The 26,529-nt window shown below is 43.7% G+C and overlaps 1 protein-coding gene across 2 annotated transcripts; it reads right to left on the bottom strand.

Moving 5' to 3' along the window:
* Positions 1 to 371: 371 nt before the first annotated feature.
* Positions 372 to 22,928, bottom strand: EIF3C (eukaryotic translation initiation factor 3, subunit C). 2 transcript variants are annotated; one of them, XM_006877039.1, is made up of 20 exons: positions 22,678 to 22,787; positions 20,317 to 20,382; positions 19,994 to 20,183; positions 19,482 to 19,577; positions 19,253 to 19,307; positions 18,871 to 18,980; positions 18,302 to 18,429; positions 12,757 to 12,916; positions 12,530 to 12,633; positions 12,184 to 12,325; positions 11,899 to 12,024; positions 11,695 to 11,788; positions 10,605 to 10,795; positions 10,170 to 10,394; positions 3,340 to 3,703; positions 1,211 to 1,370; positions 1,050 to 1,115; positions 866 to 953; positions 628 to 790; positions 372 to 537 (listed from the first exon to the last, which is right to left on the bottom strand). In XM_006877039.1, the coding sequence occupies exons 1-20, from the start codon at positions 22,776 to 22,778 to the stop codon at positions 455 to 457; spliced, it is 2,712 nt and encodes a 903-aa protein (XP_006877101.1). In that variant the 5' UTR covers positions 22,779 to 22,787; the 3' UTR covers positions 372 to 454. The 2 variants fall into 2 exon arrangements, with proteins under 2 accessions (XP_006877101.1, XP_006877100.1); XM_006877038.1 differs by having other exon boundaries at positions 373 to 537; positions 19,482 to 19,607; positions 22,678 to 22,928.
* Between the last annotated feature and the right edge of the window lie 3,601 nt (positions 22,929 to 26,529).

Below are 26,529 nucleotides of genomic sequence, written 5' to 3'. Positions count from 1 at the left end.
GCTTCTCACTACTTACTCTTAATTATAGTGATTGTCTTGTCATGGGCAGAGAAGAGCAGATCTACATTGTTTCAAGGACCACCACCCACCCAGCTTTCACGGTCTCACTGCCACCATTATTCCTTCCCTGACATTCATCTCCGGTGTCAGTCTCAATATATTCACCACCTTTCCCCCATATTCCTATCATAACTTCCACATGGAGTTAGAATCTTCAGTTACATTGTTACATGTCACAGAGCACTAAGCCCTTTGAAGTCAAGGATTTGTAAGATAGATTCTGACCGTTCTGCATGTCATGCAGCAAAAGCTAAGCAAATGAATGAATCCAACACATACCTGTGGACGTACACAATAATAAGGAGTTGCAGCAACTTTAAATAGACCTTTAATGACTGGGTATGGCTTAGGACTTAAACACCGAGTGGTCTAAGACATGGAGAAGTGGAGAAGACTAGTAGGCTGTCTGAGACTGCTGCTGGCGGTAGCCACCGCGGCGCATGTAGCCCTCGTTTTTGCGGTAACCATCCTTCTGATCTATAGAGAGAAATGAAAAGGGAGAGGAGAGTGGTCAGTACCAGAGGAGAGACAGTTAAGGGGTCAGAACCTGGGGGCCGACCCACTCACCTCGGAAGTAGCCACCATAGGTACCCTGCTTGTGGTCAAACACTCGCTCATTATTCTCAACCAAGCTGCCTAGCTTCTCAGCTAGCTGCAATGCCAGGTTCTGCTGGGCAGTGGGCTCAGTGCGGTGCATCACCACAGTCTGTGTCGGCTGGTCCAGGGAGGCCTAAAGGGCCAGGCAGAGATAGGACATGACATGGACCAGACCCCACTCCCTACAGGGCCCCATGTGCCCATTTACCATCAGTTCCTCATTAATGATCATCTTGCTGATGATGGAGTGCACAGTGGGTAGGTCCAGCTCAAACATGTCAGACAGCGTCTCCATGCTGAGGAGGAAGGTAGAGAGAGAGCAGGGAGTAATCAGGATCCTAGTTCCTAGTTACAAAGCTGAGGACTCTCTTCTTTCCCAAGGCCCACCCTACCTGATAGAGTCATAGACACTGCTGTAGGTAAAGAGGTAGGTCCGAAGTGACTCTTCTTGGATCTTCCTATTGGGAAAGAGGAGCAAATGGAAGTCCATTTGGAAGGAGACCAACCAGTCTTTTCAAAAACTTCCCCAACCTGCTCTGCTCTTTTGGCTCACCTAACCAGCATGGTGCGAACTTTGTCAGCCTCCGGGAAAAGGTCCCACACTTTGCCATTCATCTTCTCATTGATGATAAAGCTGTGGCAGGTCTTCCAGTCCCCCATCTTCATGGCCTTGGAGGCAGCAACCACATGTTCCCTCATTGACTCGGGGGGACCTGAAAGACTAGGAATGAGGCCGGGCCTACGGAAACTTGGGGACCAGGGCTCCTGTCCAGTGGCATCACTAGGGGTGTGTGGACTGCGCTGGATGACACCGCCACAGCAGGGGGTATCAAAATGACGGTCTATGACATTTCTGTGCAGTGTTTCAATAAAAATTTATTCCTTTTTAAATAAAAATATCCCTGTAGTTAGTTGTAAGAAAAAAAAAAACTTTTTTTTTAAGTTCAGCTTATTTGTATCAATATAACTAGCTACAAGGCTAAAACTCTTGCTAATTTATTTTTTGAATCTCCTAATGCTCTCCAGTCAGGAGTCCTGGTGTGTTGCTACAGGATCAGCACTGGACTACTAACCACAAGGTTGGTGGTTCAAACCCACCAGTCACTGCTCAGAAATCCTAGACAAGCTCACTGTGAGTCAGAACTGACTCGATGGCACAACAATGCTCTCCAGTCAGAGCTGTCATTGTGACCTAATCACATGACGCTGCAAACTGCACGGCCTCTTCTATATGCACTGCAAGCACACACACTTGTTTCCATTGCTGTTGGTGTTTTTATAGCTGCTGGTTTTGTCACATTTTCTGGTGTTTTAACTACAATATTGTAGTAAGTATTATCTGTAAACCTATCCTCAATAGCTTTTTAAAGAATGAATTTAAAAGGCTTCATCTCAGTTACTTGTAATGTAATTCAGTGTTGAACAATCCATCCTGTAAGGTTCCTTATGATGAGCTGGAAGAGCCCGGAACACACTTCACTCACTCTCGTATACCACCTTCATGACTTCTACCTAGCTATCCATCGCTATGGGTCAGAACTGACTCGATGGCACTTAACAACATCCATCACTTACACTATTAGCAGCCTATTAAGGTGGCTCACTTTGTTTCTTTAAAAAAAAAAAAAAAAAGGCTCATCTCAAACTACATCCTAAATAAAGCCACAGGTTTACTGGGCTCCTATGGACGTGAGTCTGAGAGACAAGCCAAGAAGATAAGACCTGGCAGAAAAGAGTAACTGGAAATTATGGTATACACGTAGTCTCCAGATTAGGAACAAATTCTGTTCCCAAGTCTGACTTTAAGTCAAGTTTATGTATAAGTCGGAATTTAGGTACAGTTTGTAGCAAACGTCAGTGAATCAAATGTTTGTCTTATGTTATTATGAAAAATTATGTTAAAGCATCTTTAAACATAACAATAATATGATGTTTTGTGCATGTTACAAAATAGCATCCATTTGTCATTACAAACTATAATATGTACTTTAAGCAGCCTTAATGACACTTAATGGACCACTAACCACAAGGTCAGCAGTTCAAATGCATTAACCACTTTGTGTGAGCAGTATGAGGATTTCTGCATTCGTGATGATTTATAGCCTCAGAAATCTTGTACAGGGAACTATGAGTTGGAATAGCTTCGATGGCAGTGGGTGAGTATGCACACAGGGGTTGGTTTGCAACTAGGGCTTATACTTAGGATGGCTAGCCATAACCTGTGCAATAAATGTTTAAAGACTGGAAACACACTGCAGGTGTAGAGAAACACATATATGTCAGATCCCACAACAGAGACTCCAAGTTCAAATGCTTACACAGATTAGGTCAAAATGGAAATGTATGCAAAGTTAATTTGAACCACAAGGTTGGCTGTTCAAGCTCCCCAGCTGCTCCTTGGAAACCCTATACAGGGTCACTATGGGTGACCCGACTTGAAGGCACTTAACCACAACAACGACAATCTTTATAATCAGAGTAGTGGTGTAGCACTGGAGGATAAGCACTGGGCTGCTAACCACAAGGTTGGAAGTTCAAGCACACTAGTGGCTCCAAGGGAACCCTATACAGGATTGCTGTAAATTGGAATTGACAACAGCACTTTTAACAACTATCCTTGTAATTAGAATAAGTAAGAAATAAGTCAATAAAGTTTGTAGCACTGCAGAGTCCCACACTCACCCAGCAAGGGCTGTCGCTCGCCCACCCGCAGCTGGTGATGGAACTGCTTGCTGATCATGCGTCGGCGGGCATCACTCTCATGGGCGGCCATGTAAGGGATTTCCAGGAGCATGGCAGACACCAGATAGACACACTCCAGCAGCTCCAGGTTGATGTGCAGGTGAAAGGGCACCTGCCGGCGCCGCTCCACCTTCTCCTGCTCCTGGTTGCGCTCCTGCAGGCTGCGGAGCAGTAGGCCCTGGCCTAGAAGTTCCTTGGCTCTGCCACTTGACTGGATGTCCAGCAGTGCATTGTGGGCATCCTTGGTTAGGCCTTGGCGGAAGGCACAGATGCCCAGCTGCACCATAGTGCGGTTATACAGGATCTGAGGGCAAAAGGGTAATATGGTTAGAGCAACAGTCACAAGGGAAGTCATTCATTTACCCAACAAACATGTATCAAGCACTAGGCTACACACCAAGACAGAGAAGAAAACAGACATGTCCCTGCTAGCCATGGTGTTTAAATTTGAGGGTTGGGAAGTCAACAAAAAATTTTTTTTAAATAGTTAAAATGGCAAACTTTTTATTATATCTCGCCACACACACAAAAATTTATATACGGGGGGTGGGGGAGAGAAAACTGGCCAAACCCAGGGTTGGGGTATTAAACAAAAATGGCAAATTTTTTCAGACCAAACACACATTTGAACACCTAAAAAAACGTGGTGCATTGGGGCATGTACCAGCACTATAAGGTATTTTAAGGGTTTGAGGATGGGAATCACTGGAAGGCCTAGATGGCTTACTATAATGTGCTCAAATGTATCACCATAACTCTGGTGGCTGCATTACTAAGAACAGCATGAAGAAGATGAAAGCAGAAGCAGAGATAAACCAGTAGGAAGATGATGGTGGCTGAACCAGAGGTATGAGGCATTGCAATATATGAGGAATTAAAAAACTTAAAGACATAAAGCTTGAAGAAGTAGCAAAACTATCTGTATATGCAGATGACATGAGAAGTAAAAAACTCTAAGGAATCAGTAACTACTAAAACAAATTTAGCAAACACTGCAAGGTATACAATGTATCCAGGCTAGTATTATTATATTTTTATATACAAAGTTAAGTACATAACTGAAAAAATAAAATGTGAAAACAAGTCTAGTTACAATAACATTAAAAATTATACAACATTTAGGAATAACTTTTTAAAATTGCTTAATATCTCTACATGGAATAATTTAAAATAGTGTAAAGAGAAATTAATGAAGAGTTAGTGTATGTATAGGATTTCCTATTGTCAATTCTCTGTAACTTGATTTATAGATTCAACAAAGACCCAAGCATAAGCCCAGTAGCAGGTGTATTTTTAGAACTCGATGAACAAATTCTATAATGTATATAGAAATTCAAAGGTCCAGAACATCCAAAGCATCTTGAAAAAGAACCAAGTTGAAGGATTCATACTATCTGGCTTCAAGACTTACTATGAATGCACAGTAAACAAGACAATGTGGGACCAGCACTATAACAGATGAATGAGTGGAAGAGAATAAAAAACCTACAATACAATTATATTGTTTTCCCAAAGGCAACCAAAGTAATCCATAGGGGAAGTTCTTTTCTACAAATAAATGGTGATGTAACAATAGCTAGAAATCCATGTCGGGATTTTCATTTCATACAGAAAAAATTAAAGTGAGATGAATCACAAGTCTAATTGTAAAGGTAAAACCTCCTTCTATGGAGGACTTCTGTCTTGCAAGATGGTGGATGAGGCAGGCACACTATACAGAACCCTATGACCAAATGACACTGACACAGGAAAATCCTGGAACCCTGAGTTTCCGAAGAAAGGTTAGAGTAGTGGACTGAATACCTACAGGGAGGAGAAGCTGAGCTGGGGTAAAAAAAGGAGACTGATTGCTGACCGAGAGCAAGGCAGCAATCTTGAACTTTTGTGAACAGCTTTGCAGAGACAGTGCAGATTCACAAGGGCAACAGAAAAGATTGGATTTCTTCTTGTTCCACATACTCCTATGGATAACAGAGGTAAGGCCAGGCCCCACCCTCATCTACCCCCAGCGCAGACCTTGCTCTTCTGGAGTTTGAGTGTGAGGCAGGTGGCCATGGTGCTGCCTTGATGCCTGGATTCAGGCAGGTTCTGCTACAGAGCTCTAAGCCCACACAGCCTCCAGGCCAGAATTAGACTAGCAGGAACCTTCATAATCAGCCACAATGCCCCGAGGATCTGACAGACACCAAAACTAGCAACCTCAAGGGCCTCCAGGAAATGCTTCCAAATGAGGTGCTCTAAACATAGACACCACCTAGGCCTAGTAACGCGATCTTCGACTGGAACTCAGTCTGTCACATCCCCCTCTCCACCCGTCTCTTATGGGCCTTGGTCAACAAGAACACACATGCACACATATCAGAGTTCTCCAACAACAGAACTAATTTTTACTTTATTTTTCCTTTTGTTGTTTTTGTTTGTTCCTTATTCTTCTTCCTCATTCCCTCCTTTGATTTTTATCCTCTCTAGACTAAGGCTGGTTTGAACCACAAGGTTGGCAGTTCAAATTCACCAGCTGCTCCTTGGAAACCCTGAACAGAATCACTATGAGCACTTAACACCACACCACCACCACTTCTGCTTTAGTTTATTCCTTAGTTTCTTGTGTCTCATTTCCACCCTCTTCTTTTTTTCTCTCAATTTTTCTTTTGCATCTCTCTCATATTGTCAGGAGGACTGTTTGGTAAGGTGGAGGGTCAGAGAAAAAGAGGAAGACCCCCAACGAGATGGATGGGCCAAGCAGTAGTGTCGATGGACTCAAGCGTGCCAACAATAGTGAGGTTGGCCCAGGTTCAGACAGTGTTTCGTTCTGCTGTGCATAATGTCGCTATGAGTCGGTACTGTCTCGATGGCACCTAACAACAATTCTCTACTCTTCTTTTTTCATCTTTCCTGTTTTTATTTTTCCATTTCATTTTTTTCTAATTTTATCTTGTACAGTTCTATTTTCTTGTCCCTCTTTTTTCTTTAAAAAAAGTTACTATGTTCTTTTTTACTGATTGCTGCCTGTTTTTTCTTTTTTTCTCCTTTATTCTATTGGTTTTGGAGTTGTTTCTTTGCTTGTTACGTTTTTGTTTTCTCCTCTTGTCCCACCTGGGGCAGACAGCAACCATGCCCATACAACTGCGCCCTCTGCAGCCCCACTCACTGGACAAGTACCAATACCAGATCACACACCACTTGATCAACAAGAGACATCAGTCAACACCAGTAAAACCACCCTAAACTGAGCTGCACAATCTCAGCAAATGGAAAATGGTGCACACATTTCCACTCTCTAATCACACCCACCAGGAGACAGTTGGTGAAAGCCTAAGCACACACCAACATACAATCATCAATTAAATACAAACCTCTCAGAGACAACAGAAGATTTTACCTTCCACAAAGAAACAGAAAGATTGGTTCAAACACATGACCAAGACGTCTTGCACAGCCAGAAATAGTTTCTAAGAAGGAAAAGGTAATAGAATTCGCTGATAAAGAATCCAAAAGAATCATATTTAAGTACCTTCAAAGGATTGACAGAATGTTTGAGGAAATAAAAAAACAAAACAAAACAAAAACACACAGAAAAAACTTCAATAAAAACAAATGCAGCACAATCCTTTGTGCTCTTCCTTTCCAACCTGATTCTATTGCTATGGCTCCCGCAAAGAAGGGTGGCGAGAAGACAGGTCGTTCTGCTATCAATGAAGTGGTGACCAGAGAGTACACCATCAACGTTCACAAGCGCATCCATGGAGCAGGCTTCAAGAAGCGTGCCCTTGAGCACTCAAGGAGATTCGGAAATTTGCCATGAAGGAGATGGGAGCAACAGACATTCGCATTGACACCAGGCTCAACAAAGCTGTCTGGGCCAAAGGAATTAGGAACGTCCCGTACCGTATCTGGATGCAGTTGTCCAGAAAACGTAATGAGGATGAAGATTCACCAAACAAACTCTATACACTGGTGACCTATGTGCCTGTCACCACTTTCAAAACCCTACAAAGTAGATGAAAACTAACAGTTTATGATCAGATAAATTTATAAATCTGTAAAAAAAAACAAAACAAAAAACCAAATGTAAATTGCCGGTAAGATGGTGGACTATGTAGATTCATTACATGGACTCCACAACAAAGATACAAGAGAACATACGAAACAGACTCAGAGGAAAACTCAGGAACCCTGAACTTTACGGGAAAGGTTAGAGGCTTGGATTGAGTGCTTGCTGGGAGGAGAAGCTGAGTATGGGAAGTGAGATAGGGACACTGACTGGTGAATGGCCAGCTAGATGTGGCATGACCATCTTATCTTGTGAGCAGCTTTGGCAACAGAAGGTGGTCTGGCAGAGCAGACTCACAAAGGTGACAGAAAGGTATGATTCCTTTTTTTTCCCCACATACCCCTGTGGGCCAACTCCCACCCTCATCCACGCCCAATGTAGAGCTCCTGCTCTCCAGGAGTTTGGAGCCATGTGGCCAGGAACCACACCAGTATGCGGCAGGGGCCTACAGTGCCACTTTGGTGCTTAGATTCAGGTGGGCTTGGCTCCAGACCTACAGAACCTGCAGAGCGCAGGCCAGCATCGAACTCTCACCCTGACCCCCAGCTGCCCTGTGGTCCTAACAGATACTGAAACCAGTTCCATCAGGGGCCCCCAGGAACTACTTCCAGATTGTGCCCTGAACATAGATAATAGGAAGTCCATCAGGGCCAGGACTCTGCTGTCACATCCCTCCCAAACCACCTGTGAGCTCCTTAGCTTGCAGAAATCCCCAGAATTTTCTCCTCTCCAGATCCAGCAGCTGCGCTGTTTTATTTGCTTTGCTTTTGGATTTTCTTTTTTTTGAAAGGGGGGGGGGGTGTCATTGTTTTTGTTTTCTTATTCTTTCTCCTCCTACTTCTCTATTACCTTGAATTGTATTCCTTCTATCTCTGCTTATGTAGTTAGCAATCCAGTGCTTTTCCTATAACACTATACCAGGATCCCCCAAAGTAAGTTATGTTGTGGAGACCTGGATGGCCAGCAGTATGGCAAGACCCGGGGACACCTGGGCCTAGAGGCAGTGACATGGCCACAGAGGACTAGAGTGGAGAGTGAAGCATCCAGCTGATATGAAGTGAGGGGAGATGCACAAGAACACCCATACTTGCAGACAGTACCCACTTGACTTGGCTTCGATGGTTAGATGTTCAGAACTCAACTAGAAGAAAAGAATAGGGGAAAAAAAAGAGCAACCTGCTACAATTTGATGAACTTTACCTATCTATACTTATGGATGTAGTAGCTCAAAAATGGGAACAAATCTTTACAGCTTGGATTACTCCCACACACACAAGGTTGACAGAGATGGGCAACAGAGACACTGGCTACCCAAAATGGGGGACCTATGAAGGCAAGAAGTGACTTCTTGCTTACAAGCTTTCAAGAGGGAGCCTAGTTCCAGATGAGGCGGGGGAATGCAGAATCACCACTGAATGATTTCCAATCTGTTGAGACTGGGCTGGCGAGAGGAAATGGGGATAGGACTCTTGTGGTACAACAGTGAGTAATTGCCGTCAGGTCTAACTGTGAGGCTAGGAAATATAGAGATAGATGTTTTTTGACAAAAGGAGGAGAGTGATTGATTTTGCAGCTCAGGAGTGGAGGTCCCTGGGACCAGCAAGTGAGAAGAATGGAGAATGGGATCCTACCTAAAGAGGCAGTGACACCAGGGATAGAGAGAGAAGATGACACGGACAGATGAAGCGGCTGGAGACACTGTTGTTGCTGTTGTTTTAAGCCATGGAGTTAGTTCCAACTCAAAGCAACCCTGTACAGGGTTTCCAAGGAGCAGCTGATGAACTGCCAATCTTGTGTTTAACAGTCCAGAGGTTATCCAAAAGTGCCATACCATGACACTATCAATACATGTGGTGATGGTGGTGTGCCGTGGAGTAGGTTCCGACTCACAGCGACCCTGTATAGGTTTCTGAGGCTGTAAATCTTTATGGGAGCAGACAGCCTCATCTTTCTCCTGCGAAACAGCTGGTAGTGTCGAGCTGTTCACCTTCAAGTTAGCAACTCGACTCACAACCACTACACTACCAGAGCTCCTCATCAATACATTCGGTGTTGTTATCAGGTGCCATCAAGTCGGAACCAACACATAGCGACCCCATGCACAGCAAAACGAAACAATGTCTGATCCTGGGCCAACCTCACTACCGCTACCACACTTGAGTCCATCAATGCTGCCACCTGGCCAATCCATCTCATTGGGGGTCTTCCTCTTTTTCTCCGACCCTCCATCTTACCAAGCATGATATCCTTCTCCAGTGACTATTCCCTCCTGACAATATGTCCAAAGTATGAGAGATGAAGTTTAGCCATCTTGGCCTCTAAGGAGCACTCTGGCTGCACTTCTTCCAAAACAGATCTATTGGTTCTTTTGGCAGTCCATGGCACTTTTAGTATTCTCCTCCAACACCACAATTCAAAGGCATCAATTCTTCTACGGTCTTCCTTATTCACTGTCCAGCTTTCGCATCCATATGAGGTTATTGAAAACATCATAGTAGATGTACTATAAATGGTTAAATGGTTGAATCTCAACCTGTAACCCAGTGGAATCTAATTTTGTTGGCGTGGTATAAAAGAACACCAGCATTTAGGGAGACCAAGTTTCAACTAAAATCAGCATAGCCAGAGAGGTAACTGACCTGACTGAATAGGTTTGTCCAAAACAGGGGCCTGTTTTGTCTCTCTACACTAACCCCAGAACATGTTCTTCCCACCTTACCTGTACTGGGGGGTCCGCGTGCTGAATGTTGTCTTGTAGGTGGCTCATGAGCATGAGATCTCGAGCCTGGTACCAGCGGGAGTGCAGAGCATGATGGTAAATGTGGCAGAGGATGGCACATGTGCGGATACGATCTGTGCGGTCTTTGGCATAAATGTACTTGCACAGTCTCTCCATCAGTACAGCTGAGTCCTCACCCTCATTTTCTGCCTGGTCTTGCTCAGACTGGAGGAGAGCAGAAGTTATTGGAGAAAGAGATATGGTAAGGAAAATCTAAGGTAAGAATCATCCAACTTAATTCTAATCCCTCAGAGTATCTCTTTCCGTTCCATTTCAGGAGTTCCCTGGGATATAAGACTTACCACTGAGTTGTGAGAGACAGTAGGATAGATGGACACATTCCTCTTCCCTCTGATACCATTACTAAGAATTTACCTTTGAGGAGCCCTCAGGAGGGGTGAGCTGCCGTTGATGGGCCTTGTAGTCAAACTTGTAATAGGTGTGGAGGATGCGCCTCAAGTAGACGCGGCAGATTTCCTCTGTCATGCCCTTCTCCTCCAGATAGCGCTGCACACGCTCAATGATGGCACACACCTGTGCCTCATCCTTCAGATGCTCCACATACTCTGCAGGGAGAGCACCCACCCTCATTTCCGTCAGGCAGCCAGGCTTCCTTCCTAACCATCTGTCCTAATCGTTCCCATTACTCCTCTGCATGTCTATCCTTCAGAGAGGTCTATTCATTGTGATTTGTAGACATCGTTCTCTCCCCAAGACTTCCAACCCTCCCATCCCATTGCTTATACAAAAACCCAATTCCTCAGTCATTCAATAAGAGCATCCCTTGCTGCATTCAATCCACACTGGCCTTTCCATTACTGGAGTGTGCCCAACTCTCTGTTCCCGTGCCAGGTACTCTTTTGCGAAATCTTCCTCTGATTAACCTCTCCTGATCATTTAGACCTCACCTTAAATGGCCCTAAACACAAAGGTGTTTTACTCAACCATTATCTAGAACAACCATCATTCCAGTCTTTCTCCAGCACTCTATCACTAGAGCACTGGAACGCTTCACATCTACAATGATCTTGTTTACTTATTGTACTGCTTTTCTCTGGCATCCAAATGCAAGCTCCATGAGCATGGAGACCTTTGGCTGCCTTGTTCAACAGGTGGATACAACAGGCACTCACATTTTTACTAAATAAATGTCCTGCCCTTTCCCATCCAATGTCTCTGATCCAAGCTAAATAAGCAGAATTGTTATGGTTTTCAAAGTGTGACCCCAGATCAGAAGCATCGACTGGGAACTTGCCTAGAAATGCAGACTCTAAGGCCCCACCCAGACCCAGTGAATCAGGAACCATGGGAGTGGGGTCTAGCAATCTACATCTGAACAGGTCCTCTAGTATGAAGGCTGGGGAAGAGCTGATTTTCCACAGGCTTCAACATAATCCTTTTAAAAACCCTGAAATTAGTACTATACCTTGTTCTCTCACCAAAGCCCATGCTTGTTCAGGCTCACCTTGGGAATGAGGGTCAGTATTTTGCATTATCTTGGTAAATTCTTCATCCATTCGTTCCACAAGAGTGAGGATACAACCACGGACACGTAATGGCTGAAGAGGAGGCAAAGTACAAAAAATAAACCCAGAACTCAGCCCCAAACTCCTCTTTCTTAACACACACCTCTCTATACCCTCAGTTATCCTGCCATTCCTCCCTTTACCTGGTCAGCATTGCTGAGGTTCTCACTCTCTTCTAGAATGTTCTCTCCAATGAAGATGTTGGGGTTTGCAAACAGGATGTCCATCAGCTCATTGATGCAGCCCAGGCACTTCTGCCACATCTCCGGCTGCCAAGAGAGCAGACAGCACAGGTGTGAGAATAATAAACAAAGGCCTCCCAAGAGTCTCTTTACCAGGAATCCATGGGCTAAGATTATTTCCACAGCCCCCCAGTTTTCAGACCCACCCAAGGCAGCCCTCAGATGCTCCCTCTTCATAAGTCTCACCTTCATGTATGTGGCCAGGTTGGGGTTGTAGTCATAGAGAGAGGCGATGATATTGAACTTGATCTTGACAGTGACGCCCTCCCCTAAGTTGTTTTCTGAAGCAATCTGAACCAGCAACTGTAACAGTTCAATCTGTGCTGCACTAGAGGGAAACAGCACTGGGTAAGGCTAGGAGCCAAATCAATCCCAAAAGGTTAAGTAGTTAATTAGTCTAAGGTCAGGATGGCTGCTGCACACACATCCTTCCAAACCAGAAGTATTTCCTCACCAATCTTTATCCTGCGTCTAAAAGAAAAAAGAGCTCTTATTATCCTGTAATCCCACAGCCCAAATACTAAAATCTTACCGGTCAGTTCCCTTCTTGCCTCGTGCTTGTAAGATCTCATTCAGTTTCTTGATGACAACAGCATGGGTGATCTCAGTTCCCTTGGCAAACATTTTTGGCTTCTCCTAGGCAAAATACATCCCATCATACACAGGCCAACAGGGACCCCCATCCCTTGTGCTTTCTTCCAACTTGATTAGGAGGGCTCCTGTATGCTCTCCTAATTCAGTTCAACCACAAATCCTCACCTTAACAAGGGGCACTCCACCCCGGACCCGTTCCCACTCCCCGCCTTCATTATCCTCCTCCTCCTCATCCAAGCGCTTAGATTTCCGATCATGCTTCTTCTTGGCTTTGTCCTCCCGCTTCTTCTCAGCTGCTTTCTTATCCTCCTCTGTGGTGGACACCCTGCAGAGAGACACAGACATTAAAGACCAGTCCAGTCTCTATTTCTGAGTCTGCTTCCTCCCATGAACTTCGTTTTTTCCTCCATCAAGTCCTGGGTCCAAGTTACATATTATACAAGGTTGACCCAGAGATGAGAATTAACCACATAGCCAACCATAACCCAAGAACCATAAGCATTTGAATGTGCTGGGATACCTACTGAGGTCTGTCAAATTATACCCACTAAGGAACTCTTATGAGAGATGACTGGTAATGTGCTAAACTGCAAAGTCAGTTTGAACTGGAAAGTCGCTGGTTGAAGCTCATCAGCTGCTCCTTGGAAACCCTATAAAGTCGCTATGAGTCAGAGCTGACTTGACAGCACTTAGTAACAACTAGAGTCATGGTGTGGCGCTGTGGGTTAATGCACTTGCCTGCAGTCAGTTTGAACTGCACAGTCGGTGGTTTCAGATGATTAGCTGCTCCTCGGAAACCCTATACATGGTCGCTATGGGTCAGAACCAACTCAAAGGCACTTGACAACAACATGAATAACAGCTATGAACACTTACTTACGTAGAGCTGCTCCTCAGATCCCTTATAGGGTTTCTATGGGCTGGAACCAACTTGACAGCACTTTAACAACAATACTTTCATTGAAGTCCTGGTATGGCGCTTGCTGTAGGATAAAAACTGGACTGCTAACCATAAGACTGGTGGTTCAAACCAACTAGAAACCCCACAGAAGGTCACTATGAGTCAGAACTGAGTTGATGGTAATGAATTTCGTACTTTCATTTCTCTTCGGTATACACATTAAGAGTAGGATTCCTGGATCATCTGGTGACTGTGTTTAACTTTCTGCAAGGTTGTTTCCAAAACTGCCACATCATTATACATTTCCACCAGCTATGAGGGCTCCAATTTATCTACACAGTGGCCAATACCTGTTAGATTCTAACCATCCTATTGGGTGCTTCATTGTGGCGTTCACTTGCTTTTCCCTGTGGCTAATAATGGAGCCCTGATGGTACAGTGGTTAAGCAAATGGCTACTAACAGGTTGATGGTTCAGACCCACGGCAGGAGAATGATATGGCAGATTTACAGCCTTTGAAACTCCATGGGACATTCCTACTCTGTCCTACAGAATTGACCCAATGGCAGTGGATTTGGTTTGCGTAGCTAATGATACTGGGCATCATTTTATGTACATACAGGCAATTTATATAGTTTTTTTTTTTTTTTAAGAATTATCTATTGAGATACTTTGTCATTTTTTAATGGGGTTGTTGTTGTTAAGTGCCGTTGAGTTGGTTCTGACAAAGGAATAGCTGGTGAGTTTCAACCGCTGACCTTGCAATCCAGTGCTTTTCCTACAGCGCCAAATCAGGACTCCCTGGTAGTCAGGGCATGTCCAAGCCCTGCCCTGGCCAACCCAAGGGCCAGCAGTACCCCTTCTTGAACGGCTTCTATTCTGTCCAGGGTCGAGTACCAGGAGTGTCACCCCTACTTCAGGAGGCACGCAAACCCACCCTGAGATATGCTACACAAATAGCGAACAGAGAACTGCATTCCCGCTTCCAGTTTCTATCACATCCCCCAGGAGACAGGTGGTGAGTGCCTGAGAACACACCAACATACAATCATCAATTAAATCCAAATACGATACCACAATGTCTCTGAAAAATCTATTTCTGCTTACATGGAGAAACAAAATCTAGTGTCTCAAATAAGTGAAAAAAATACACTCAGAAAATACATCAGGAATGGTATCAGAAGTACTTGACAGGAATTTAAAAGAATGATATTTTGCTACCTTCAGCAGATTGAGAGAAAGCAAGGAGAACACTTATGACTCGTAGCAACCCTGTACAGGGTTTCCAAGGAGTATATGGAAACCCTTTAGAGGAATTCAGGAAAACACTACAAAATCAAACTTACAAAACACATGACAAGCTGGAAACCAACAAAAACAACATTTAGAAAGAAAACTAATACTGACTTCAGAAATAGATAGTACACTGAAAGGGCAAAGTAGTAGAACTGAATCAATGTAAAGCCAAATTACTGAATTTGAGTATCTCTCAATATTCATCTGTTAGATGTAGGACTCCTGCTGTGGGTTAATGCACCAGACTGCAAAGCCGTTTGAACTGCAAGGTTGGCAGTTCAAGCTCACCAGCTGCTCCTTGGAAACCCTATACAGGGTCACTATGGGTTGGAATCGACTCGACGGCACTTCACAACAACAAGATGTAGGACACTGTCAAGAATAGTAACTTAGGCATGATTAGAATTCCAGAACAGTAGACAAAAAAACCCCCCACAAAAATAGCAGACTGTCCAAAAGTTTTTGGAAGAAAATTTCCCTGACATCATGAAAGGCAAAACAGCCATTAAAGAAATTAAATTAACTCCAAACAGAAAATCAGATATATATAAACTATTCAAAGTTACAGACAAGGAAAGAATCCTGAGAGCAACTGGAGAAAAATGAAAAGTTACCTACAGAGGAGAACTAGTAAGACTAACCTGTGATTTCTCTGATGCAGAAAAGAAGATAATGGAATGGCATATATAAAACTTGGGGGGAGGGGGGGCGGCATAAAATTGCCAAGCAAGAATCATACACCATGAAATCATTGTCCATGAAAATATGATGGCAAAATTAGGACACTTCCAAATAAACAGAAATTTTAAAATATTTGTAATAACTAGACCAACCTTATTAAAAAACTAAAAGTTCTCTTGACAAAGAACAAATGCAGACACCAATCTGAGACTAACATACATGACAATTATCATCCAGAACTCAACCCAGATGTAGAAGTACAAGATTGAAAATAGGAAACCAGAGATACCAATTTACAACAAGAAATCCCCATAAAGTAAAAAGAGGAATAACGTAGTAACGGAACTTCCAAATGAAAATTTCAAGAAAAAAAATAAAAACCGTAATTCTAAAACTAGACCAAGTCTTACTCCTAGCCCTAGTTCCACCCCATCCCTAACACTAATCTGTTAAGTACCTTGAGTTGGTTCCAACTCATAGTGACCCTGTATAGTGTTTCAAAGGAGTGGCTGCTGGGTTTGAACCACTGAACTTGCAGTTAGCAGTCCAGTGCTTTTTCTGTATCACTACACCAGGACGTCTCCTTATTCCTACCCCTACCCCATATAAATCAAAGAAAATATTTAAAAATACAGTGGAAAAATGAATTATTTTGGTTAATTCCATTTTTCCGTAAACATTTTGAAGCCCTCTAGTATGTCGTAGATTCATTTTGCTAGACAAAGATTCATTTGTCTATGTTCATAAAGGATGACATATAGTTATTGTTTGTGGTACCACACATTTAATTTTAGTCCTCACTTGTTCTTAGCCAGGAGCCTTTGTATATACTCCTGATGGCCCAAAGATAGGAGACTTAACTATATAATTATTGAAAGACAGCAACATATACTAGACACACAAGATCTGAACCAATAAGGTTGACATCTCTGTAAGGTATCAGTCCACAGGTTTAAAATGTTAAGTTTTATGGTCAAGAAAGTTTTAAGAGAAAGTTAACCATTATCTATGTTGGTGAAACTTCTCAGATTCTAAAGTAGAACTTCAAGGGATTGTGAAATACAGTCATTCCCAGACTGGATATGGGTTCCACAGAACACTCAGTGAAAAATACTCTACAGTAAGATGCCCATCAAGTGGTTGTTCTGTCTAAGCTTAGACACAGTACTAACACAGCCCTGGTTTTAGTGAGTGCTGATAATTCACTCCTGTGGTGTTAACAGAGCAAATATAACTTTTATTTCAAAAGAGGATACAGAGACCTAATAAGATTCTTACCCAAAGTCACACAACTACTAAAAAACTAAGAACTGGGCCTAGATTCCCAATCAGGATCCTTCCCACTCTGTGACTGCCCCAATACAGTTCAGGAAGGTCTGCTGCACTCTGTACTACACTCCAAGTTCCCAAGTCAGGAGACAACAGGAGCAGCTCCCACTAAGGATTCACCTCATGCCAGTGCTGGGCTGAGCCCCTTCCCTGCATCACCTCTGGATGTCCTCTCAGCTATCCTGAGAGACAGATTCAAGCATTTGCCCATTTTAAAGATGAGGAATCTGAAGTTAAGAAATACTTGTCCAGTATTACGGCACTGTAAGATCAGCACTGGACTGCGAGCCATGTCAGCTGCTTCTCAGAAACCCTATATAGGGTTGCTGTAAGTCAGAACCATCGGTGTCTAACTGAAATCTGCACCCAGCCCATACAGTGATTATTGCTGTTGTTGCTTAAGTGCCGTCCAGTCGGTTTCGACCCATAGCAACCCTGTGTAGGGTTTCTGAGGAGCAGCTGGTGAGCTTGAACTGCCGACCTTGCAGTGAAACGGCTTTGCAGTATGGTGCATTAATCCACAGCACCACACCAGGACAATGATTATAGTCCTGGTTAAATTCTGAACTATGAAGTCCTCATACCCATCTCCCTTCAGGGTACATTCGCTTTGTGACTTTTGCAAATAATCACTAATTTCAGACATCCTGTAAAATGGGAGCAGTTGGCCTCTACAACCTAAAAGAGTTATATAGAAGCAGTAACAGTACTCAAGATTATTAAGGGCCTCCTACCCTTTTTACTAAGGAGCTCTGGTAGCGTAGTGGTTACGAGCTGGGCTGCCAACCTCAAGGTCAGTAGTTTGAAACTACTAGCATTTCAGCAGGAGAAAGATGAGGCTTTCTACTCCTGTAAAGATTTACAGCCTCGGAAACCCTGTGCAGGGTCACTATGAGGCGGAACCAACTCCACGGCACTTAACAACAACCCTTTATACTGGAGTCTTGGTGTGGCACGGTGGGTTAATGAGCCAGACTGCAATGCCGTTTGAACTGCTAGGTCAGTGGTCCAAGCTCACCAGATGCTACTTGGAAACCCTATACAGGGTCGCTATCGGTTGGAATTGACTTGATGGTACTTGACATCAACAACCTTTTCTACTGGAGTCCTGGTATGGCGCTGCGGGTTAATGTGCTAGACTGCAGTCAGTTTTAACTGCAAGGCTGTTGGTTCAAGCTCACCAGTCGCTCCTTGGAAACCCTCTAGAGGGTCGCTATGGGTCGGAACCGACTCGACGGCAGTTAACAACAACAACAACCCTTTCTACGCTAAGGAGCCCCAGTAGTTTATTGGGTTATAATTTGGGCTGCTAACCACAAAGTCAGCAGTTTGAATCCACCAGCCTCTCTGAGGGAGAAAGAGGCAGCTTTTTGCTCCTGTAAAGATTTCCAGCTCAGCAATCCTATGCAGGGTTACTATGAGTCAGAACTGACGCGATGGCACACAACCACAACTACCACCCTCCCTTTCTACTGAGGTACTAGGTCCCACCAGTCTCCTTACTTCTTAAGAAATCTTGAGGCTGGAGCAGTCTGTTTCCCTTCTTCCTCTTCTGAGTCTGAATCAGAAGACGTGGAACCCGTGTCCCAGTCTTCATCGTCTTCTGAATCTTCTGAGTCTTCATCTTCATCCTCAGAGAAAAAGAGAGGATCAGTAGGAAGACCCGGAGACTGACTAGCCTCTCTGCTTTCTGTGCTGACACATGAACAAGGATTTTCAGGAACAAAAGAGTTATTCATGGAATCAGAATGTCAAGAACGGGAACGGACCACCAAAACCCATATAAAAGTGGTAACTCGTTCCAAGGACATATAGTTCCCAAAGAAGAGTTAGGCTCAGGATCTGGTTCTCTTGATTCCAGATGGCTTAGTGCTATAATCCAATAGGAAGTCTGTTCTCAAACTAGACCCCACTAAACCCCACGCTTCCCCTCCAAGTCTGTTCTCAAACTAGACCCCACTAAAGCCCATGCCTCCCTCTCAATCTCAGGTTTCTGAGTCTCTATATGGGAGAACATAAGACTACAGAATGGTCTCTACAAATCACCCTTTAGTTTAATTCTGGCTCTATACCTCCATTTTTTTAAGGAACTTGCGACTGTCACCAGAAGGAGCTTCCGATTTTTTCTTCAGGAAATTTGTAGCACTGATTCCATCCTCATCTTCATCCTCATCTGAAGAGCCTGGTAAGAAAGAGAAAAGTAAAATCTAGAGTAGGAGAAGAGGAAGGCTGAAAGGCAAGCAAAAAACCAGGCCAAGGGGAATCCTGATTTTGGACTTCCCACCCACACCAGTGTGGCACTGTAAGATCAGCACTGGATTGCTAACCACAAGGTTGGCAGATCAAACTGACCAGCTGCTCCTCGGAAACCCTAGTACAGGGTTGCTATGTGTAAGAAGCAACTCAGTGGCACTTAACAACAACAACCATTTACAATAGGGTCTGCTCTCTTACCTTCTGAGTCCTCCTCATTCTTCTCAGCATCTTCATCTGCAGACTGCTCAGGGTTCTGGACAAACGAAAGTGAAAGAATACTTAAGGACGCCTGGCTGCCAACCACCACCCTATTCCAGGCCATTGTGTTCTGGACTCTTTCTCCAACTACACCTCCCATTTGCAAATGCTTTTTGAGTCTTAGTCACAGAGTCACTGTTCCACAATAATCCACCTCTACCATTCCCACCTGCTTGTAATTTGTGATCTGGGACTCAAAATCTCGGTTGTATTTGCGGATCTTCTGGCGCAAGGTGCTCAGGGCCTTGGCATTGTTCTTGTTCATCTTCTTCTTTCCTTCCTTATCTTCCCATAACTAAAGGAAAGAGGGAAAAGGGAACATAGGGACAAGACTAATAATTTCCTAAATTTCAGGCTTCCACTACCACTTTAATGAGTCTTGCTATGTTGTAAACCATCTGCACTATGCATTAACTACAACTGTTGACTTTTCTTTTAATGACACTTTATACACCACGGCACAAAGTACAAAATGACAAGACATAAGAATAAGCACAACAAAACACTTGGCCTTAAAAAAGGTTCCTCTCCCCGTTTTATCTTTTCTATTTCTTGTGCTCCAGAAAGCAGTGAAGATAAGGGAAACAGCCCCAAGGAAACAAGATATTTGGACGTGGACTAGGAGTGAATGCCAGGCCCACTTCTCCCATCCTGATCTCTCCTCATCCACCAACATCATACCTCATTAAGATAGTCCTCGAGGTCAGCCAGGATTCGAATATAGAATCGGGGAACACCTTCCTTGTCCACAATGCTCTTGGCCTTTCCATATGCTTTTCCTAGGAGCTCAAATTCTTCCAGGCACTTGGTGACATCTCGAATCTTCATGGCATTCCGGATGGTCCGGATAAGATTAGTCAGCTCTTCAAACCTGAATTGAGAGTCCAACATACATTGGACACGCCCACATCACTGCCAAACAAAAAAACACTACACTGCTCCAAGCTTTCCCCAAATCCAGCTTTCACATGGCCTTCCCACAATTTTTAAACCTCCAGCTTCACCTCTTGTCCTTAGCACTTCGGACAACTCTCTTGGTATCTTCTTCATCCTCACTCAGCAACAGTGCCCTGTTTAAAAGGAACAGCGACAATTAACATCCCTACCCAGTTTAGGTCTTTCCGAGTGATTCCTATTTCTCTTCTCAGATAAGTCAAGTGGAACTGCATAACTCGGGTCATCGGATCACATGTGTCTTCCTCCTGCTGACGCTTCCTCTCCACAGCTCGTCAGTATACAACTCAAGCTTTTCAGTCGACTTTAAGCAGGCCTTCTGTCAAATGTAGAGTGCACAACAAAAGTCTCTAGCCTCTCAAAAATCAACACATGAAGGGACTTCTCTATTCTGGTATGGCACTATAGGACAAGCATTGGACTGCTAAACTAACTACCAGGTCAGCAGTACATGTGCTGATCCTTGGAAAACCTATACAGCGTCATGAGTCAGAACTGACTCCCTGGCCCTTAACAACAAGCAACATTTATCACATATTGAAAAAACAATGATATGAGAACACACCTTGCTAAAAAGTACTAACACAGTAACTAAATGACAAAAAAGGGATACTTTGGAAGGAATGAACAAAAGGCTCCAAGGAGGTGGTAGGTCTTAGGAAGCAACTTATCCCAAACTGTGGGAGACTGACTGCAAGGAGTTTCAATGGCTTGACCGTCTGCATTGCTAGTATTTTTCTTTCATCCGCGGGAGAAAGATGAGGTTTTCTGCTCCCGTAAAGATTTATAGCCTCAGAAACCCTGTTCAGGGTCACTATGGGTCAGAACCGACTCAACAGCACTTAACTACAACAATTAAGAAAACAGGACAGACTCACAGAATTCAGCTGGCAACAATATCTCTATTCTTTTGTATCGATTTTCTCTTTCCATTTTGGCAGGGATACAAAATACTATTTTTATGAACAGGCATATGTATATGAAGAGCTTAAAAAGTTCTTGGAAAACCTCCAGTATCTTTTAATTCCACTTTTCCAAGAACTTTTTGAAGCCCTCTCATAAATAACACAAAATAAAAATCAAATCTGTTGCCGTGCAGTCAGTTGTGACTCCCGGCCACAGGTTACAGAGCAGTGCTGCTCTCTAAGATTTTTTTTCCGGACTATAATTGTTATTACAAATCGGGCTGCAAGCCTTAAGGTCAGCAGTTTGAAACTAACAGCCACCGCTCCATGAGACAAAGATGAGGCTATCTACTCCCATAAAGATTTACAGCCTTGGAAACCCTGTAAGGGTCGCTATGGGTCAGAAACGACTCGACGGCACTTAACAACAACAACAATCGTTACAGAAGCAGATCACCAGGCCTTTCTTTCATGGAACCACTGTGTGTGTTCGAGCGTCAACCTTTGGATTTGTAGCTGAACACAAATGATCTGCATCACCCAGGCCCTATGACCACATACGAGACTTCAAAAAATTCATGGAAAAATGGAATCAAAAGATAATGGGAGTTTTCCACAAACTTTTTGAAGTCCCCTTGTATATTATATTGTGTATCTATAGTGTCCTGGTGTGGTGCTGGGAGTTAATGCACTGGACTGCAAAATCAATTTGAACTGCAAGGTTGGTGGTTCAAGTGCAAAATCAATTTGAACTGCAAGGTTGGTGGTTCAAGTACTGCTCCTCGGAAACCTTATACAGGGTCGGAACCAACTCGACAGCACTTTCCAACAAGAAAAGTAACACAGGTAATGGCAAAAATGAAGACGACTTGTGAATGATATCTCATTATTTCAAAGGGTGAAAAGATTTTGATTTGTAAGTAGAGGCAAACAAGAAAAATTCAGAACGTTCGTGGAAAAATTGCATTATCTTTCTATTCCTTCCCCCCTCCAATGTTTTGGAGGCCCCTCATGCAATCACAGATGTTTGAGGCCGCCTGCAAAGCGAGGTGGAGGACCAGAATGCCCCAAGATACAGATTAAGTATTTTGGGTTCCTGTCTGTGATCACGGAGAGGCTAGCGAGGGTTTCCTGGCGCTAAGAGTAATTATGACTTCGGGTGTTTTGGTAAAGACTAGTCCGATGCCGTGCGGGGGTCACAGCACAGAGGCTGGGGGCACGGGGGCCAGTTAAGGAGCTGACGCAACAGACCCGGCCCGAGGGAAGCCTCTTCCCTGCGGCTCTCCTTCTTGTCCCCGGTGGGTGGAATTCCACTTCCCAACACTCTAAGCGTGAGGGTTGTCCCTCGAGCACCGCTCGGGTCCCCACACTCCCAACATCGTCAGAACCCGCACTGGTCCTTCCATCAGACCCTCCCCACGGCCCCGACCCGGGCTTCCCATCTGCCAGGCACGCCTTCCACAGCTTACGGAACCCCAGCCCTCCCGGACCACCGCACCCACTCACTGTTTGCCGTAGTTACCCCCGACGGGTTTGGTGACGAGCTCTTCCCCAGACAGGGACGACTCAGACTCGCTGTCCGAACCGGTAGTAAAAAAACGCGACATGGCGACCGCACTGAGAAGAGAGCGGGAGAGCCGGAGCGTCACAGGCCACGAGAAGAGTCCTGGGCCGCCACCTCCAGACCCTCCCACCACTCATCGTTCTCATACGTACCCCGACCTGGGCCCCTCTCCTCGAAACACAGGACCAAAAACGGTGTTCCAGGTGAGATAGCGAGTCACACTGCGAAGCCGAAACCGCGCAAACGCGGAGAGAGCGGCGTAAGGCGGAACTGTTCCGTCACTTCCGGGAAGCGACGCCAAACCGAGCTAGATAACTACAACTCCCAGTAGCCTTCACGCCGCAGAGGCTTGGGGTCTGTGTGATGTAATGAGGCTCAAGAACCTGAACTTTCTTTCCCTGGACGTTCCCAAACCCTACTGGAGTCTTATTTTAATATACACAGACACCCGGACCTCACCCGTGAACTAAGGAATCAGGATCTTAGGACGTGGTGGTGGTGGTGTGCCGTGGAGCGACCCATAGGGTTTCCGAGGCTGTTGGGAGCAGAAAGCCTCATGTTTCTAAAGCCACCCACATGATGTTTTATATCTGTGGGTTAGGCATTAGGCTGCTAACCTCAACATCAGTGGTTCAAATCCACCAGCAGCTCTCCGGGAGAAAAATGAGACTGTCTGATCCTGTAAAGATTTAGTCTCAGAAACCCTACATAGGATCTCTATGAGTCCGAATTTATTTGATGGAGTGAGTTTGGTTTTTAGTTTTACTTAGTGCAAGCTTCCAACCAGACTGGATTCAGATTCCTGTTCCGCCACTGCAAGTTTGTGAACTTGGAAATTTTTTCTTAATCTCTCTATGCTTCAATCTGCCCAAACTATAAAATAAAGGCAATGGTAGCACCTGCTTCATAAGGGCGTTATGTGAATTTAATGACTTGTTACATGAAAGGACAGTGCCTTGTATACAACAAGTATATAATAAATAGTATTCACTCATTCTTTCACATATACTTATTTGTTGTTGTTGAGTGCTGTCTTGTTAGTTCTGACTCATAGCAACCCTGTTAGGGTTTCCAAGGAGTGGCTGGTGGATTTGATTTTGTGGTTAGCAGTCCAGTGCTTACCCAACAGCACCACACCAAAGTCCCTGATTTCACAAAGAGCTCACATTCTAGTTGCAGTAACATAATTAAGTAAACAAATAAAACTTCATTTCAGATGGTACCAATTGCCAGAGACTCATAGCCAAGCTGTATGACAAAGCAGAACTGTCCCTCCATAGAGTTTGTTGCTAAGTGGTGTGGAACCTGTTGCAACTCGTTTGTTTGTTGCTAAGTGCCATCAAGTCTCTTAGTGACCCTTTATATGTAAGTTTGACCTTCTGACCTTGTGGTTCAAACCAATTTTGCAGTCCTGTGCTTATCCTACAATGCCACATCAGAGGACTCCCCATAAAGTCTGGAGGTGGTGGTTCAGTTCCAAAATCATAGTGACCCTATATGGGGTTTCTGAGATTGTAAATCTTTAGTGCAGCAGAAAGCCTCATCTTTCTCCTTGAAAGCCACTAATGGATTCGAACTGCTGACCTTGCAGTTAGCAGCCAAACACTTAGCCCACTATGCTACCAATATTTCTTCCCAGTAGAGTTTACTGTAAATCTTTCTGGAAGCCCACTGCTACATCTTTTCTCCCACTGAGCAGCTGGTGGGTTTCAACTTGGGGTTAGCAGTCCAGAGCTTAATCGTTGTACTATGAAGACGTTGAAGTGTCAGGTTAAAGAAGATTGTTTTGGATAGAGAGATTAAGGCCTCTCAGAAAAAGTAACTTTAGAGTTGAGATTGAAATGACAAGGAAGGAGCCCTGAGGAAGATCTTCTAGACAAAGAGCATCCTCAGCAGCGGAGAGCAGCAAGTGCAAAATCCCTGGGTCAGAAATAAGTTTAGCCAAGTTCTAGGAATACAGAGTAGGTCAGTGTGCTATCAGCAAAAAAGTAAAGCATTAAGAATAGTGAAGCAGGCAATACCAGATCAGGAAGTCCCTGTGAAAGCCATAGATTAAAATCTAGGAGGACTGGGGAAGCCACCAACTGGGATCTAGAAGGACAGGGACTATTTTACAATGATTATGGTGGTTTCATCTGTGTGCCAAGCCTAGGCACAATGCTTCCCTAAAAAAAAAAAAAGAAAAAGAAAAAGAAAAGTAGTTGATTGAGTTTACGTGAGGAGGCCATTTGAGGCAGCGGTAGGCTGGAAACTTCAGGGCATATTCAGTGGCTAGTGTAAATTGAGGCAGGGCTTTTCAATGCATTCTTGTCTGTCACCCTGGTTCTCTTTTTTCTTCTCTTCTTTCTCTCTCTTTTTCTCATTTGCCCTCTATTTTTCTCTCCGTAGTTCCATAGATCCACTCAGTTCTGGCATCAACCCCAAACAAAAATGGAAACCACTGACATTGCGGAGGGAATCTAAGAATACAGGATAAAGGAGGTTGAGTGAGATGAAGATCAAAACCACTGATTTGAAGAACTAAAAATTCACACTAAAGAAAAAGCTATTGGTTTTAGAGTGTTTTCCTACTCCTCCCAAGATCCTGATAGTTTTCAAAGGAAAAATCCTATCAAACTTGTTTATTTTTAGTAGTCCTTTATTAACTCCTCTTGTGGCGCTATAGGGTCAACACTGGCCTGGCAGTTCAAACCCACCAGCTGCTCCTCGGAAACCCCATACAGGCTTGCTATGAACTGCAACCTACTTGACGGCACTTAACAACAATTACAAATTTCAAATTAGTGGAGAGGATTTGATTTACTAAAGTATAACAAATTCATAAAAGTGACAGATCGTAAGTATCCAGCTTGATGAACTTTAACACCATAAACTCACCTTTTAGTAACCAGGATCTACATCAAGATACGATCAATGGCTGACCCCAAAGCACTATTCTCACACGCCCCTCCAGTGACTGTCTAGCAAGCTTCTTAAAAAAAATTATTTTTGTGTGTGTGAAATATTTAAGAACAAAAAACATTCTCACAAAAATTTGTGTACCCACAATTCAATAGAGTCAAAACTTAAAATTATACCACATATACATTTGCTACAGCTCTTCAAGTTTTTAAGAAAGAAAAATTAAAAATACACTTGTAACATCCTAGGTAAATGAAGGTCTTAATAAACAAGGGTCACTAAATATCCACAAATATTTTAATCCATCTAGAATGCACTAGACCCTTTCACATGTATGATCTTTCTTTATTTAAATAATACATATATATGATTACAAAATACAAATGGTACAAAATAATGAAACAGGAAAAAGTAATCTTCTCATCCAACCACCAAGTTCTTCAACTTCTCTCTCCAGAGGTAAATATGGTGATCAGTTTATAGTGTAATTTTTTATCTGTGTGTCTCTCTATATATGTATATGCACACATACATGCTTCATCTGATATAGTGCTGGAAGATGAGCCCCTTCATTTGGAAAATACTTTAAATACAACTGGGAAAGAACTGCCTCCTCAAACAACACTCAACCTTAATGGCATAGATAGAGTAAAGCTTTTGGGAACCTCATTTACTGAAGGCACATGACTCAAAATGAGAAAAAATAGCTGCAAATATCCACTGATCTTTACATCCAGAGAGGGAGAGTGACTGTGTGCTGAAGACCTGGGGGGTATGGGGGCGGGGGGAAGGATTGCATGGAGGAGATTGTAACCATGGCAATGAGAGACAATATACGATAGAATGAATGTAAAACTAATGTTCTCCCATGTAAACTATCACATAATTCACAA

Source organism: Chrysochloris asiatica, unplaced genomic scaffold (assembly GCF_000296735.1).
Source record: "Chrysochloris asiatica unplaced genomic scaffold, ChrAsi1.0 scaffold00440, whole genome shotgun sequence".
Classification (NCBI taxonomy): domain Eukaryota; kingdom Metazoa; phylum Chordata; class Mammalia; order Afrosoricida; family Chrysochloridae; genus Chrysochloris; species Chrysochloris asiatica.
This window is presented reverse-complemented; position numbering and strand designations above follow the sequence as displayed.

What these genes read in the sequence shown, in the direction of transcription:
- EIF3C (XM_006877038.1), bottom strand. Translation starts at nt 22,778, where the DNA reads ATGTCGCGTTTTTTTACTACCGGTTCGGACAGCGAGTCTGAGTCGTCC. An exon ending in GTGGAGTGCCCCTTGTTAAG is followed by an intron (nt 12,634 to 12,756) that starts GTGAGGATTTGT and finishes TATTTTGCCTAG; the next exon opens with GAGAAGCCAAAAATGTTTGC. An exon ending in TCATTAATGAGGAACTGATG is followed by an intron (nt 791 to 865) that starts GTAAATGGGCAC and finishes CTGGCCCTTTAG; the next exon opens with GCCTCCCTGGACCAGCCGAC.